Source organism: Tasmannia lanceolata, unplaced genomic scaffold, assembly GCF_043159265.1.
Source record: "Tasmannia lanceolata isolate RefF3 unplaced genomic scaffold, GAP_Taslan_0.1 ptg000018l, whole genome shotgun sequence".
NCBI lineage: Eukaryota > Viridiplantae > Streptophyta > Magnoliopsida > Canellales > Winteraceae > Tasmannia > Tasmannia lanceolata.
In genome coordinates, this window is record NW_027518695.1 from 32797920 (window position 1) to 32815391 (window position 17472).

The following is a 17472-nucleotide window of genomic DNA, read 5'->3' on the forward strand; positions in this document are numbered from 1 at the left end:
TGTTCCGCACATGTTAAAAAGATAAGTGCTGAGAAGTTAAAGGCAAGAACCGAAATGTGTATTTTCTTTTGATATCCTAAGGAAACAAAAGGTTATATATTCTATAAGCCAAGCGAGCAAAACTGTTTTGTAAGAAGGAATGCGATATTTATGGAAGAAGAGTTCATCCAAGATACTGTCAAGAGGGACATGATTGCTTTGGAAGAGCAACCTGAAACTCCAATGGAAAGAGAAGACACTGAGCAAGAGCACACTATACCTATACAAACACTTCGACGTAGTAGAAGGGTGATCACACAACCTGATAGATTAGTCTACTTGGGTGAAAAATATGATATGATTTCAGATAAAAATGATAATGATCCCCTTAACTACAAAGAAGCGATGTTAGACATCTATGCGGGAAAATGGATGGAAGCTATGAAATCTGAAATGGACTTAATGTACACTAACGGAGTCTGGACTTTAGTTGATCAACAGAGGGCATTAAGCCCATTGGATGCAAATGGATCTTCAAGAGGAAGAAATGCCCTGACTGTAAGGTAGAGACCTACAAAGCACGGTTAGAGGCGAAGGGATATAGTCAAAAGGCTGTAATTGACTATGAGGAAACCTTCTCACCTGTAGCCATGCTAAAGTCTATTAGGATTCTTTTAGCTATCTCAGCACACTATGACTATGACATATGGCCGATGGATGTCAAAACCGCTTTCTTGAATGGAAACATTCAAGAGGATATCTATATGATCCAGCCAAAAGGTTTTGAAGCTGCCGGAGAAGGAAGTCAGAAAGTGTGCAAGTTACAAAGATCCATTTATGGATTAAAGCAAGCATCCCGCAGTTGGAATCTTCGTTTTGATTAAGCAGTCAAAGAGTTTGGCTATACACAAAACGTAGATGAGGCTTATGTTTACAAAAATGTCAGTGGGAGTGCTATAGCATTTCTTGTTTTGTATGTAGATGACATTCTACTCATTGGGAAATGATATTGGAATGTTGTCTAATACAAAAGTATGGCTATCTAGTACCTTTGCTATGAAGGATTTGGGTGAAGCGTCTTATATCCTTGGCCTTAAATTATTTAGAGACCGTAGGAATAGGACACTTGGACTATCACAGGAAACTTACACGAAGAAGATATTGACCAAGTATCATATGACAGATTCCAAGAAATGGTTAATATCTTTTAGGCATGGAATCAAGCTCTCTAAGAAGATGTGTCCTAAGACATCTGAAGAGAAGGAAGAAATGAATAGAATTCTTTATGCTTCGGCGGTGGGAAGCTTGATGTATGCCATGTTGTGTACAAGGCCAGATATTTATTTCTCTGTAAGTATGGTTAGTAAATATCAATCAAACCCAGGTCCAGAGCATTGGACGACAGTTAAGCATATCTTTAAGTACCTCAGAAGAACTAAACATTACTGTTTAGTATTTGGAGGAGACGAATTAGTCGTTTCTGGATATACTGATGCGGATTTTCAGTCAGATGTTGACGACATGAAATCCTCATCAGGTTTTATCTTCACCTTAGCTAATGGAGCAGTTTCATGGAGGAGTTGCAACCAAAACACCACGGCGAACTCCACGACTGAGGCGGAATACATCGCTGCGAGTGATGCGGCGAAGGAGGCGGTATGCCTGTGGAAGTTTATAGACCAACTTGGAGTCGTACTCTCTGTTGAGAGACCTATTACGATGTATTGAGAAAACAGTGGGGGGATCGCTCAAGCAAATGAACCAAGGTCTCATTAGAAGTCAAAGCACGCCCTTCGTAAATATCATGTGATACGAGAGAATATCGACAGAGGGGATGTGGCCATAGCTAAAGGAGCTTCAGTGGACAACGTGGCAGATCCTTTGACCAAGTCCCTTAGTCAAAAGGTATTTGACAAGCATCTGAAGGTAATGGGTCTAAGATATATTCATGACTGGCTTTGAGGGCAAGTGGGAGATTTTTAGAGTATATGCCTTGGCAAGCTAGTAGAATGACATTTTCTAATCAATAAAGATTTATTTCATGACTTGAATGCGTATTTACATTTATGAATGTGTGTAATGTGCTTATTATATGTACACATGTTCGTCCTTAGGTAGCGTAGTAGAAATGTCATGCTCAAAGGATTCACAGATCCAAGGGAGCAAGGAGATATGGCATCTTGGTTCTATGCAAGCCTTAATAGTTCCTAGTTGGGAAAGAGACTGGACATCTCTTTCTGTATACAACTAGCACCAGTCTTGCCTACATGCACGTGTCGTGAGGTGACTTATCTTGGTCATCTGGGTAGTGGACCCTAAGCAAGAAGAGTGGGTGCGACGATTAGATCGTGTAACCGAACCGGATCAAATAAAGAACAATTTGTGGACAAGAAAGTATAAAGTTGTCCTTCCAAAGAGGATCCTTCACAAGTCTTTAGACCTGAGGTATTGGTCTGCCGGTCCGTTCTAGGGTCTTAGTCTATCTTATAGTGATTCTAGTTTTAGAGTCATATTCGGATAGAGCTATATCTTAGAGCAAACCCTCGAGACCAATAGTGATACTCAACAAGGGATTCTTCGTCCTAAAATTTAGGGATTGACATCTACAATTTTGTCAAAGCGGTAAGCCTATTTAATAGCCTGGCTAGGCGGATTTGATAAAACGTTTATCGAAAAGTTTTATGAAATATTGAATTGTTTTTAAAGGATTTTACAAATGCATTTGGAGGCCAAACATTGCTTGATCAAAATAGTATACCAAGAGTGGGGCAAGGGGGTAAATGATGTCCACCTCCTGTATGACTCAACTCAGTAGATGTGGTTACGAAGAAAGGACTTGCACATGCATGGTGTGATTAGGGGTAAGATGATCTGACGGTCATCTTCAAAGTTACGTCTCAATGGAGGCCACTGACCTAATGCGAGTGTAGTTTAACTACAGAGCGAGATCGCAGTGGGGCCCACCGTAGGGTTCTACAGGATTGACTGTCGGATCCCTGCAACGATCCCACTTAAAACTGAATGACCCGGTAGCTTCCAAATGGATCAGGGTTCCGCATTTTATGTAATTGCACGGACGGATATGATCTGTTAGATTAATGTGGATATTTATATATATATATATATATATATATATATATATATATATACATGTCTTTGTTAAGTAAGTAATAAGAAACAGTAAGAGAATTTTTTGAAGACAAATTAGAGCTTAAATAACTCTCATTAGATGTGAGTTATTAATCAATTAAATTATTAATTAATTATTATACATTATTATGTATTATTAATTTGATTAATAATTACCATAATAATGTGTAATCCAAATGAGGATAGTTATTTTCAAACCGGTTTTGCAAAAGTTGGAGAATTGGAACAGAATTGGGAATTGTGATAGGACTACACATTTGGATAAGGTTTGTGGGGCCCACAACACTCCTAAATTAGTTGGAGAGCTTGGAAAAAGAGTCTCAATTGCTCAAGGACTTTGAGTTGCACTCAAACTCCTTGTTGGATAAGAATTGCTAAATTGTAGGATCTACAAAGCAAGCAATTTATTTTCAACACCAACTCTTATGAGATAAGGCCACAAGGGCTCGAGGGAGGCCTTCATACACGTTCTCTAATGTATCTTTAGTGTCCCCACATAGCCTTGGAGGTTTGGGAGAGTCCCATTGACTCGAGAAGTCTCAAGTCAAGTCGGTTTCTTAATTGGATTGGAATTGGGAGAGAGAAACAGGGATTTATGAAACCAAAACTCTACTTTATACAAAAGAGAGAGGGGAGAACAAAATTTCAAGTGTGGAATACTAAAAATTTTGTTCTCCCTTGCTTCCCCTTTTGAAAAATAGGTTTCCATCTCTCTCTCTCTCTATATCTCTATCTCTCTTCCAATTGAAATAGTTTCAAAGAGAAAGGCTTCAAATCAATTTCTCTATTCTCTACAACAAAGGTACTGATTAGATCAGACCTTAAATAGGTGAATAAGAGTTATTCACATCTACAATAGTCTAAGCAAAGAAAAAGAATTCATCGGTTCAACTTGCGGGGTCCGCGACGTTTAGAAACCGTTCAAGGAGCAGATCAAGCAGCGTGATTCCTTAATTTATTCTTCAAAGAGATATTTATTTATGTTTGATTAATATAATTAACTAATCTAGAATCTAGGATCTTGGGCAAAAGCAAGATCGAAAAGAAAAATTTAAAGTTCTATGCGATTTTTGTTCCGCTGCGCATAGCGATCTTGCCGGACGGGGATAACCTTCCTTCAAGTGGTATCAGAGCAACTAGGGCTCAGATTAGGGGATAACCTTACTTCACATATAACAAATAACCAAATTATATATCATGGAAAATTGAACAAAATACTTGTATCTCATGAAAAATGATTAAAATAGTTTTACATAAAGTCTGTGTATCAACAATAAGTTAGAATAATTTAGTTTAAACATAATAAAATTGACAAAATAGAAAAAACTAAGAAAAATAATTAAAATTTAAAATTATAGTAAAATACGAAAATATCTTAAACACTTCTATTTCAAAGAAAATAATCAAAATACCCCCCCTTTTTTTTATAGAAAATGAGAAAAAATACTCTTATCGTGTTGAAAATACGAAAATAGCTACAGTAATCCTATCTAAAAGAAAATTACTAAAATAACCTTATATCATAGAAAATTGGCTAAAATACCCTTCTCATGAAAAATATCAGACTACTTATTTCATAGAAATTGACCAAAATACTCTCATGTTCTTCTATTTACTCATAGCAATTATGGTTATTTTTGTCATTTTATGAAATAGGATTACTTTGGTCATTTTCGTAAAGGAGGTCTTCTGGTCATCTTTCATGGGACAGTATATTTTGGTCATGAGACAAGGACATTTTGACCATTTTCTATTAGGGGGCACAGTTCGTGAGCTAGAGCTGAGAATACCCCATCTCCCATAGTTGTTGACTCATCCAACCCATTTATTCTATAGGACCTCACATAGATAGTGTGTTCCTAATAAACCATCTCCATGTCATAATCCTAACCATTCGATCTATAGGAGCGTAATTTCTAACCATCCATTTCAAACGTCCACAAATCATAACCATAACCATAATCCATAATCCTAACCATAATCCATAATCCTAACCATAACCATAACTATAACCTATAAAACTAATGGGTTGGATGACTCAACCAACTATGGGATATATGGTTTGTGACGTGTAGCTCACAAACCATATATCCTTTCTATTAAGTCTATTTTGATCATTTTTAGAGGTGGCCCTGATTGTGGTGAGTTACCCAATTTTAACAGGCAACTTTGCCGTTGTACTCTTGCAAGGTCACCCTTCACTTTATCATATTTCTTAATAATTTTCCATGAAAATTTTAATCATCATCAATCAAGCTGTAGAATTTAAATTTCATTAAAATTAAAATAAGGAATGATAGATGCAAGGGCCGGAGAAGGGCCCTGGAATAGATCAACATCATTTGAAAAGCCGGTTGAGAAACTGAATTCGGCTGCACTTGATGACGAGATCTATTCAAGGGCCCTTCTTTAGCCCTTGCATAAAGAGGGCCTTTGCATCTATCATTCCTCAATTAAATTATATGAAGAAAACAACAACAAAAAAAACTTTTCAAGAAAAAAGAATTTTTAAAAAAACTTTCCAAAAAAAAATATTTTCGACGGAAAAAACTCTGCACATCCAAACGTGTTTTTAGCATTTTTGCCTGAAAAGTTACCTCTCTGACCAAAAGATCCTTCTTGTAAAGACTAAAATACCCTCGTTGAATTTTTAGAGAGGGTGAGTCGGTGAAAGGAGCAAAATTGCCGTCTGAAATTGAGCAGCCCCCCTTGGACGATTCGCCACCACACCGAATTCTAGTTCCAAAACTAATGAAACCCTAACCCTAACTCTAATTCTGCCTCCAGAAACCCTAGAAAATTGATTCTCCTTCTTCTCCACATGTAGCCAAATGGCTTCTCACGAATCAGAGATCCAACTTGTCTCCGATTCCAAAAACCCTCAAAATTCCACTTCCACAAACAAAAACCCTAACGATAATACCATCATCGACATATTCTCTGCATCTGCTTATGGAAATTTCGAAAAACTGCTGAAATTTGTAGAGGAGGACGGAGCCTCTCTCTCCAAACCTGATGGTAACGGCTATTATGCTCTCCAATGGGCTTCTTTGAACAATTACACAAATATTGTGCAGTACATAATTGAGGTATACAAGATTTCTCTTCATCTTTGATATGCATAGTTTTAAATTTTGGAACTAAACCTAAAGTAAATTGAATTGGAAAAGTACAGGATTTGGCTGAAATTTTCTGAAATTTCGTTTTTCATCCTTATTTACAAAATTTTCAACTAAATGTTTCCACCAAAATTCTAAAAACTAGCACCAAATTTTAAAGATTTCCACCGAAGTTGCCAAAATTTCCACCAAAATTTTATACATTTGTTACGTGCCTAATCGGCCGTGATGCAAATAAACAAAAGTAAAGATTGAAAAAGGGGGGAGAGAGGTTGATTCGAGGCAACCGGACCTCCTAATGGCTCAAATTGAGAGGAACCATGACACTCCTACAAAGTTTCCTTTGCTGTAGAATTCTTTTCTTCTTCCTTTTTCATTCAATTACAACTAAATAAATACAAGTAAAAGAGAATGCCACATCACAAGTCCATCTACCCACTTACAAGACACATCACCAATAACTAACCCCATAACTCTAAAACACATACCCACTACATAATAACTAGATAATAACTAACCCCATATACAAGATTAACTTGCACATATCATTCCACCCCCTTACAAACAACCTTGTCCTCAAGGTTGAATTGTTGAGAAAATACTTATAATCCACTAGGATCCCAAATCATAATGACCACCATCATTTGAATCCCTCCTTCAAAATCCATTGCGAACAAAGTTGGAAAGAAATGCAATTTTTCGTGGAGGCGCATCGAAACGACAGATTGATTGAAAAACTTGGCATGGTGTTCAACTAAAGTATATTCGTCCCCATCAATTCTCTCATTTTTCTCCATTTGAAAATCAACATTTTCAAGATTATGTTTTTCTTCATTGTTGCGCATTTCCTCTTTCACCGTGCTGATTTTTTTCAAACCTTCCACAAATCTTCGTTGTCCTTCAATCATTTTCAAAACCAATTCTTTAATTTCTTGTTGATCTTCACGTACGGATTCCCAAAACTATGATGACAGCAGCCATGGTGCAAGATCGATGGCTCTGATACCACTTGTTACGTGCCTAATTGGCCGTAACGGAAATAAACAAACGAAAAATAGAAAAAGAGGGGGAGAGAGGTTGATTCGAGGCAACCGGACCTCCTAATGGCTCAAATTGAGAGGAACCATGACTCTCCTACAAAGTTTGCTTTGTTGTAGAATTCTTTTCTTCTTCCTTTTTCATTCAATTACAACTAAATAAATACAAGTAAAAGAGAATGCCACATCACAAGTCCATCTACCCACTTACAAGATACATCACTAATAACTAACCCCATAACTCTGAAACACATAGCCACTACATAATAACTAGATAATAACTAACCCCATATACAAGATTAACTTGCACATATCAACATTTTGGTGGAAATTTAAAAAAAAAAGAAAAGAAAGAAAAACCGATTTTTTTTATCAAGGTTTTACATGATTTCGGCCTAAATTTCCACTTCTTTTTAGGTGGTGGCCGAAACCAACACCAAAACTTACATTTAAATTCTTGCTGATATGTGCATACTATTATGGTGTTTATGGGGTAGCTGTAATGTAGTTATTATGTGTTTAAGGTAGTGGGTAGCCGACCCCAACTAGTTTGGGACAAAGGCGTAGTTGAGTTGAGCGTAGTGGGTGTTGGCTGCTGATGATGTGTCTTCTAAGTACGTAAATGGATTGATGGTGTGCAACTACCTTTGTTCTTGTATTTAAGCAATTGCATTACAATAGAAATAAGAGAATTTGGCAACAGAGAAACTTTGATTTAGGAGAGTCATGGTTCCTCTAGAATTGAACTTCTAGGAGGCCCAGTTGCCTCAAATCAACCCTTCCCCTCTTTTTTTTCCATCTTCTTACAGCCAATTAGACTCGTAACAGTCTATTATTTCCTTTGCCCTTTCGATTGCTTTATTCTGAGTTGAATTTAAATTTTGATCTTAGTTCCTCGAATTTATCTTTTGTCTAGCACGGTGGTGACATCAATGCTGCCGATAATATGGAGCAGACGGCTTTGCACTGGGCGGCGGTTCGAGGTTCGGTTGCTGTGGTGGATATGCTTTTGCAGAACGGAGCTAGGGTTGAAGCTGCCGATGTTAATGGATACAGGGTAATTTATCTATTAATTTTGGGATTTAGGGTAAATGTATGTAAACTATCTTATTAATAATTATTTATTTGGCGAGCTCATTTATGATTAAATGATTTTAACCATATGTTCTGAGAAGTTTGTAATCTGATCACATGTGCTATTATATTTGTTGAGAAGGTTTATGTGAATTTATTTAACCCTTGTGAGAGTTTCAATGTCCTTTGGATTTTGAAGTACCTAGATGTTAAAATGTTAAATTGTTGAAGGATGCTGAATTCCATGAGCTTGATAGCATCACTAGCTGCAAAGATAAATCTTAATTTTGGGTCACTATCTGCAACGATGAATCCTAATTTCGGTGGGCATTTTTTTATTTATCACCTTTTGGCCAGAGCTACTATTTAGCCTTGTGAAGCACTTAATTCATCTGTGAATGTCAAAGACCATTTCATGGTTGATGTCAGATCTCTAAGAAACCCTTCAGTTTCATGAACTTTAGTAACTTCTACCAATGAAGTGGTGCTGGAAGGATGAATTTTGTGGTTTGGGAGACTTTTTTAGGCCTCAACTTACTACAAGCACAACAACTCAACTTTTGGTTAAATTGATAAAAATACTATTTCCTCAAATTCAGCTTTTAGTTAAATTGATAAAAATAATTAATTCATGCTTGAATCATAATGCCATTTCATGGTCCATGCCACATCTCTAAGAAAATCCTTTGCATTTTGTGACCTTGAATTTGTTCCGGCAACAAATGGTTTGCAGGATGAATCTGTTGGCTTCTTTTAGGGGCCTCAGTTTAGTACCTTGTCAATGTCACCTCTAAGCATACCCGTCAATTTCATAATCTTGAGTAGGTTTATATAGCAGCAAAGTTGTTTTGGCAGATGAATTTTCAGGTTGGGTAGCATCTTTTCGGACCTCACTTTTGTGCAGAGATATGATTGTCTTTGTCACTTGAAATAAATTAATTGATACTTGAATTGGAGAGCCATTTCATGGTCATTTTGCATTTTCTAAAATATCCTTGAGTAGCTATGCTATTAATTGTCGGCTTGTCGCTCTTCACTTTCTCACGATCATTTTGAGCTCCTACATGCAGCTTTGCTCATGCTACGAGCATGGTTTTAAATTTCAGCCGAAATTTAAAACCAAAACCGAAATCTTAAAATTTCGGCCGAAATTATAAGATTTTCACCGAAATTTCGTTTTTGGCTGAGGCCGGAACCGAAATTTCAAACCTTGGCTACGAGATCTCATACCACATTATTTGAAGGGCATCTCTCTTCCTTAGTCAAACATTCTGCAGATTTGAAAGGAATAGAAACCAATAAAAAATGGATTCTCCTTTTGTTACTGAACTGTAAAAGATGAACAACAAGTAGTCAACCTTGTCAACGAGGATATAAAAGTTTGTCTATAGAGATTTATGAGAACATGGGTTGGTTGGCTGATAAACTTACGACTTTGGCATATTATTTATACCGGAAATATAATCTAGCAAAATGCTTCTTTGTGGATGGTTTGGGTTGGCTGATAACCTACGATTCTGGCTTAGTATTTATATTGGAAATATAATCTAGCAAGACTCTTCTTTGAGGATGGTTTGAACTTTGAACCATGGTGATTCACCTTATTATGTTGATCTTACGATTTGAAGCCATTATAAGTCTGTTGTATTAACTATTAACATCTGTAATATAGAAAATCATTGTGTATCCAAGAGGATACCAATAAGTCCATTCTTTCACCCGATTCCCTTTGTGACCACTTCTTTATGCATCCATGTGCCCACCGTATCTGTGTCCATCACGGGGCCTTCATGGCATTTTTTGGTGTCCATGCATGACGAAATTCATGTGTTCAGGTTAGGGCCTACGCATGCTCTGATTTATTAAGGACCGATTACTTTGGATGTCTATTTTTATTGCTAGGTTTATACAAGTCCCCATGAAACTTTTCCACGGTACATGAAACTCTCTAACTGTTGTATGCATGAAATTGTCTAGCTTAAAAAATATATATAGTCCAACTGCTGATTATGTGGTGTGGAGATCTGACACATCCAAGGATTACCTTCTTGACCAACTATTGCTTTTTCGATGTAGTATAGCCGTCTAGCACCTGTTCGGCACTTTACATAGTATCGTTGGAGTTCAAAATATCCGCAATTGCTGCACTACTTGCAGATCGTTGTCTTCTTGGGTCGTCTTGGTGTCAACTTGTGCCGCTTTGAAACTGTCTGCTGAATTGCCAATTGTGTGTCCAATTGTCTTATTCGTTCCCCCATCTTCACAAACAACGCGCCTTTTGGAACTTGCATAACTCATCCCGTGGATTGCTTCTGGACGACGTGATTCCAACCTAGGCTCTGAAACCTAATCTGATGCAGGGTGGGTCTAGAGGATGGGGTTGAAGGCTGAAAATCTAGGGCTTGGGTTGTTTGACTAGGATGTAGATCTATCAAGATCTGTAAATATGAAATTTTAGGATGATCTAACTGTTGGATTATGTTGATCTTTGGATCTAGGCTAGATAGTGTGACTATGATCACTTTATCTAATTTGGTTGTTAATCAGACTGTCAAGTCCTCAATATGGCTAGAAAGTACATGATCTGTACATTTTAGAAAATGAACAGTCCAGATCTGATTTCGGATTTGCAGATCTAACCGTTAGATCGCTCTGGGTTTCCCATATGTGATTCTCTCTATTGGTACCAATCCTCGAAACCACAATCTAAAGGTCTAAACAAGACCTTTTACCAACAAGGCAGTCAAGAGGTTTCCCATACGTGATCAATTGCGGAATAGAAATAATTAACGAAGTTTGCTCCAGTCAGTCGTTAGATCAAAAGTTATGGTGATTTGAAAGGACTGGTTTCAAGAACCGTTCTTAACCTGTGATCAGATCAAGAATCAGATTAAGGAATGACTAAATCTAGCTGTCAGATGTGCTAAGATAAGGCTGTCGGCTACCTAAGAAGGGAATGAACAGGAAAGCAAATAAATATCGGGATTTGGTTGGGTTGAAAAACTAAAAGGGATATGAAAAGGGGAAAGAAACAAGAAAAAAAATAGCTGATAGATAAATCTGGAAGCACTCCAGGATCCTAAGCCTTCACGCCCTCAGGAATGACTTCCGATCACGATCAGGCTCAGAGGAATCCCTTCTCTTGATCTAGGCTTCACACCTAGATGTTCCAACATTCACTCTTGGAATCCAATGTAAATGCTTCACACCCACGAAAATACCAATTTTTTTATTGATAAGCTATCATTAAAAAGTGCCCAAAGGCCTTACATTTATAGGCAATCCCATCATGTTTTATAATGGTGACACCCCCCACCCTCCCGGTCGTGTCGAAATTTAAAAATTAAAAAAAGACTCCTCCAACTATCTAAGATTCTTACCCTGTCCTTGAAACCTCTAAACTTTATTCTATTACACTAAACAAACCTCCTAATCTTACCAAGACTCTAACAATGGAATATGGAATTCATTATTCAGGATTTCCTGCAGTATTAGAAGGATTCAGTGATGCCAACTTGATCTGTGACTCAGATGACACTCATGCCACTAGTGGTTATGTATTTACTTTAGGAGGTGGTGCAATTGCATAGAAGTCTACTAAACAAACTATAATATCTAGATCTACAATGGAAGCTGAATTTATAGCATTAGATTTAACTAGTGTTGAGGCAGCGTGGCTAAGAAGTCTCTTAGCAGATATACAATTGTTGAGCAGCCCCATACCTGCAGTCTCCATTCACTATGATAGTCAAGCTAGCATATACAAAGCTAAAAATGCTAATTCTAATGAGAAAAGGAGACATATAAGGATTAGGCACAATTCAATTAAAATATTACTCTCTCAAGGACTAATAGCTTTGGACTTTGTGATGTCCGAAAAGTATATAGCAGATCCACTTACAAAAGGACTAGCGCGGAGGCTAATTATAGAATCATCGAGGGGAATGGAACTGAAGCCCATAAGTTAGTCACCACAGTGGACGCCCAACCTCTGTGATTAGAGATCCCATAAAGGAGGTTCAATGGGTAAAAACGAAGCTGTAGGGTGGTTAGGAGGAGCAGTGACTATTTTGAGGGGTATTCCCTAGTTCCATTCCTATGGTGATAGTACTCATGACTGTGACAGTCTTAGGATGAGTGTTAACTCTTAATCAGTCCAAGGCAGGATTCTGCAGGGTGTAGGTCACAGATCACCCTTGGAGGACTCACCTATGTGAGTGTGGTAGTGGGGTCACTACTGTGGGAAGCTGGGCTACTCCCTAAAGACACTCATGAAAACAAGATTTGGGCTCATGACTGTAAAGGGCCAAACCGACTAGAACTCAATAATTGCCCGTACTGTGTGTGGTAAGATGAAATCTAAACTAAAGGACCTAGTTCAAGACTTAGTTCACTACGGCTTCTTTAGGTGGAAACTTGCCAACACTAAGTGTCGGTTCAAGTCCGGAAGACACCTACACCCATTGCACAGTAAAGTCACTTGCCTGTGTATTTTTTTAATTTTAAATTATGTGGGGGATTGTTGTGCTTAATTTAAAATTAATAAAATTGCTATTATTTGGCAGTTACTTTCTTTAAAAACCAATTGCTTTTATCTTATAGGAAGCTACCAAATCTTTTGGTGATTTGGGTGATGTCGTGAGAATTATTAGGAAAGGAGAAACGGTTTTGGGTGTGAGGAGATTTTCTTTAACGTAAATCTCATTAATTTTCTAGAAACTGAAATCTCCATCCAGTATTTACTCTTCCCCCAACGACTCTATTCTCTCTCTTTTTCACGAATAAAAGGGTTTTTTTACATAAACTCTAAAAACCTTCTTCTCCCCACAAATCTTCATCTTCTCCAAAACAAAATATCTTATTTCATTTGTGATAATTATATTTTCATATTTTTCTGCCATACGGGCGATTGACGAGTTTGTGGGATCAATTCCCTGCACGGAAGAGACCCTGAAGGACTGTTGGATCTTGGGAGCCAAACGCAGGTGAACCTAGTGCAGATGGAGGCGTATTGACTCTAAAGAGAGCGCCTTTTCTGGCATGCCTCGATCACTTCTCACAGGCGATTTTTAACCTTTCTGATTAATTTATTTTTCCTATCTTGGTTTATTATTATTATTAGATTTAAGGAATATAATTATATCAGAAAATTTGATTAAATCCTGATGTTTATCAACCCAAGACTAGCAATTATTAAAAAAAAAAAGGGCGGCCCAGTGCACGAGGCTCCCGTATTGCGGGGTCTGGGAAGGGCTAGATGTACGCAGCCTTACCTCTGCTTTGCAGGGAGGCTGTTTTCGTGACTCGAACCCGTGACCACCAAGTCACAATGGAGCAACCTTACCGTTGCACCAAGGCTCGTCCTCTACTCTAACAATTGTTAAATAAAAGAGAAATCCCCTTGGAAAACTCCAAACTTGCGGCCAACATGGAATGTCCCCCTCCCACCCCATATTTCGACAGCTATAAAGAGGGTAAATCCCATATTGTCAAAAATTTGGCCAAGGCCAAATGACAAATATGCCTACCCTCTATTGCAGTTGGAGTTTTCATAGCTTTAGCGAGGGGCAAGCAGCCCATGTGGGCCCTACCGGATGGGAAACAATCTGGGCACCTTTGGAAGATTTTCTGCACTAGGATGGTCAACCATCAACTACTTTTATGGATGTTGAATTATCTCAATCATTAAAAGGGTGGCCCAGTGCACGAGGCTCCCGCCATTGCGGGGTCTGGGGAGGGCTAGATGTACGCAACCTTACCCTTGCTTTGCAGGAGGCTGTTTCCATGACTCGAACCTGTGACCACCACCAGGTCACAATGGATGTTGAATTATCTCAATCATTAAGACAAGAAAAACGGTATGGGCGTTTGCGGAAGGTGAAGAAGTTGAAAAATCTCCATTTTCGCAGTCAAGACAATTTGAGTAGATAGACATCATTATTTCATGACAGCACCATTGATAATTAATCAGACTCGAAGGAAACTGCGCTACATCAGCAACTAAATTGTCCAAACATTCTCATACATTGCTTGGGAAACAAGGTTGGCTATGATTTGGGAGGCGACATAACCCAAATCAAGGATGACCTGGAGATTCTAATAGAAAAGAGATTCATCTCATTCCTTCAAACAACTGATTGTCGAAGACGCATGTGAGGAAAATGGTGAAAAGCTCACTCTGCATTCCTGGGGCTCCACCCTAAAAAAGAGTCACTATTCCAAAAAAAGTCAAGAAGCGATCCATCAGAGTCTGCAGCGCTACTTTTTATTCTGACAACAATGGAAAAATACGATGCCCGACTCCTCATTTTCTCTGTGCTTAGGCAAAACAAGAGCAACCGTCAAGATATATCCATGATTTCAATGTAGTTGCTGTATTCCCTCCTGGACAAACTTCCAGATTGTTCCTCCCCTATTTGGAAGGAAATTTTTTATTGTGGGATTCTCCAACTAGTGCTCCGAATTTATCCATAATAGGTTCTAATCTCATGGAATCAACTTCACTATACTCAACTATGGAGCATTCTTCCCAGATTTTGGCTGCATTTGAATCGAAAGATGCTTCGAAAAGAAAATTGAAATTGCAGAGAGAAAGTATCTCAACTTTTGGAGGATACATCTGCCAACAATTTGGAATCAAAACGACTAGTGAATCAAGATATTATCACTCAATTCTCTCACCTCACAAACGTTTCAGCAACCAAAGTTTCCCATCGAGGCTCTCTACTAATGAGTCAAAACATCCAGCCCAGAAAGTGGAAGCAACAAAATTCATATGCTTCTTGCAAGAAGAGAGGACAATTTGCTACAGACTGGAAGATTATGTGAATCATTGAGGAGGGAGGCTTGCCGGTTCTTATTATTGAATCTTTCTACTAATTATGTGAAGGGTAAAGTGAGACAATGAAGCTTTGTACTCTACTAGAGCCCACCAGGACTCGAAGGCACGACCATGACATGATCTAATCTTCCAAGCCATTAGGCCGCTTGGTCGTTCAAGGCATGCGCCCATGCCATGCCATGAACTAACTACGATGCGAGACCACTGTCTCGTGAGGGTGACCACAACCACCTCGGTACGAACTTGTAGGAAATCTTTCAACTTGACCACAAAATGTACCGTGATGCTAAGTTTGTTACACACGCTAGCCTCAACATCGATCTACACACATCGGGTTGGAAGCCAATCAGACCTACATTGTTCTTGGCCATTGTCCCGACGAAGGACATTGTACTCTAATTGAAATCCATGCCTTCAAACTGAAAAAAGATAATTTCAAATAGATGCGATGGCAACATCTTTCTATCATCAGTTAGTTGTATGCCCTGTGTCTTCAAATCTAGCCAAAGTGTGGACAATCCAAGCTCCGCCTAGGGTCTGCATTTTTGGTTGGGCTGCTTAACGTGGGAGGATTCAAACAGTGGATTTTAAGGAAAAGGAAAATGATAATTATTGATCACCACGCTCTATGCATTGAGGCAGGAGAAACTGCTAGCCATCTTCTTCTTCATTGCAAGGTGGCTAGGGAAGTTTGGGGCAAGATGTTGAGCTGGTTTGGTATTCATTGGGTTTTCCTTGAAAATCTTGTTGATCTTATTCATGGGTGGTCGGCTGCCCCATGGAGGAAAAAAGGAAAAATTTTCTGGAATGTATCTGTATTGGCTACTATTTTGGTTCTATGGAAGGAAATAAATTCTAGAATATTCATAGGGTATTCTAGAGGTCCTGCATTCTTATTCTTCAAAGCGGTTGCCCTCACGATTGCTTGGGTGAGAACCCTCCCATCATTTTCTTTTGTATCTGCTTATGATTTATGAGAAGGATGGAGAGAAGTTTTTTGGAGTGTAGAATTGAAGTAAAAAGTTGTCCAAATTTGGGAACCGCCTCCTTCCAATTTTCTAAAGTTAAATTTTGATGGTTTGAGCTTGGGTAATCCAGGTCCGGCCGGCATTGGAGGGGTATTAAGAAATGATCAAGGGGAAGTACTATGGGCTTTTGCCGGCCCTATAGGGGTGGCGGTTGCTACCGAGGCCAAGGTTTGCGCAGCTCATCAAGGCTTAAAATTATTGGTTGAGAATAGAGTTGATAATGTGATTGTATAGGGGGACTCTTTGAATGTTATTAAGTGGCTTAGTGAGTCTCAAAATCATCCGTGGAGATTTGATAGGTATTTTGATGAAATGCTCGATTGGATGAAGCCTTTATCCTTGGAGTTTAACTATGTTCGCGGATCGGCTAATGAGGTAGCCGACAGGCTTGCCGTATAAGGAGTGTCGAAAGAGGCATTGGCATTGTCTGACTCTCTCCCTCCATGAATTTCTTTTGTCTATCTTTGTATTTTTCTGTTTTGGGCGGTTTACCCTCATTGTTGTATCTTGACCATCTCGGTCTTTCTTGCAATGAAATTGGCGATCATTCAAAAAAGAAAAGATGCTATGGCAAGTGACAGAGAGAAAAGACATCGAGCGAGGGTAAGCATAAGGTGGTGGAAGAGTGGACACTCGAACCAGCTGTTTTTGGAGGCGAATGGCGAATTGACGGTTTGAGGACCATTGGTTCAATAATAACTTGGAGTGCTGATAAGCTCGATGAACGGGGATCGATATATGGGTTGCAAAAGAATCGCAAATAGTTTTTGGCACAATCCGAATTGTGGCTTCAAAGAATGGCTTTTTATACATTATTATCATTTAAAAAGAAGCGGATATGGTAAATGATAGGTCGTCTGAAAATATTGCTTTATATGTCCATACTAGTTCTTGGATTTGAATTTGGTTTGTTTGAGTTCAATCGTTCCATTCTTCCTCTTGGATAAGACATTGCTTTAGCCAATTTTCCTCCAACAATTTCCTATTGCTTATTAATAGGTCGTCCTTTAAACATGCTTAGCCTCTCTAAGCTAATCCTGTGATGATTGTTATTATAATAATGCTGAGAAATAGGTGTATTTCAATCAATTGAAGTTTAAGTCTTTGTGTGCTTTTGAGTTCTGACTAACAAGTGTGATCTTTCTGGCATGCAAATAATGCTGTTTCGTTGTTATTTGTTTCTGTTTATATGTCAAGCCATTGAATTTCTAACTGACCCTGTGTGAATTCCTGGTTGTCTTTGG

General features: G+C 38.4%; 1 protein-coding gene across 2 annotated transcripts in view; it reads left to right on the forward strand.

Moving 5' to 3' along the window:
* The first annotated feature begins 5788 nt into the window (after nucleotides 1–5788).
* The window catches only part of LOC143851549 (putative protein S-acyltransferase 23), a 65906-nt gene continuing 54222 nt past the window's right edge, over nucleotides 5789–17472 (forward strand). Inside the window, exons 1-2 of one of the 2 annotated variants that reach the window (XM_077361013.1) lie at nucleotides 5789–6218; nucleotides 8202–8342. In XM_077361013.1, coding sequence (XP_077217128.1) covers nucleotides 5961–6218; nucleotides 8202–8342 — 399 coding nt within the window. In that variant the 5' untranslated portion in view covers nucleotides 5789–5960. The remainder of the gene's footprint in view (nucleotides 6219–8201; nucleotides 8343–17472) is intronic. The other variant, XM_077361012.1, reaches the window with a different exon arrangement.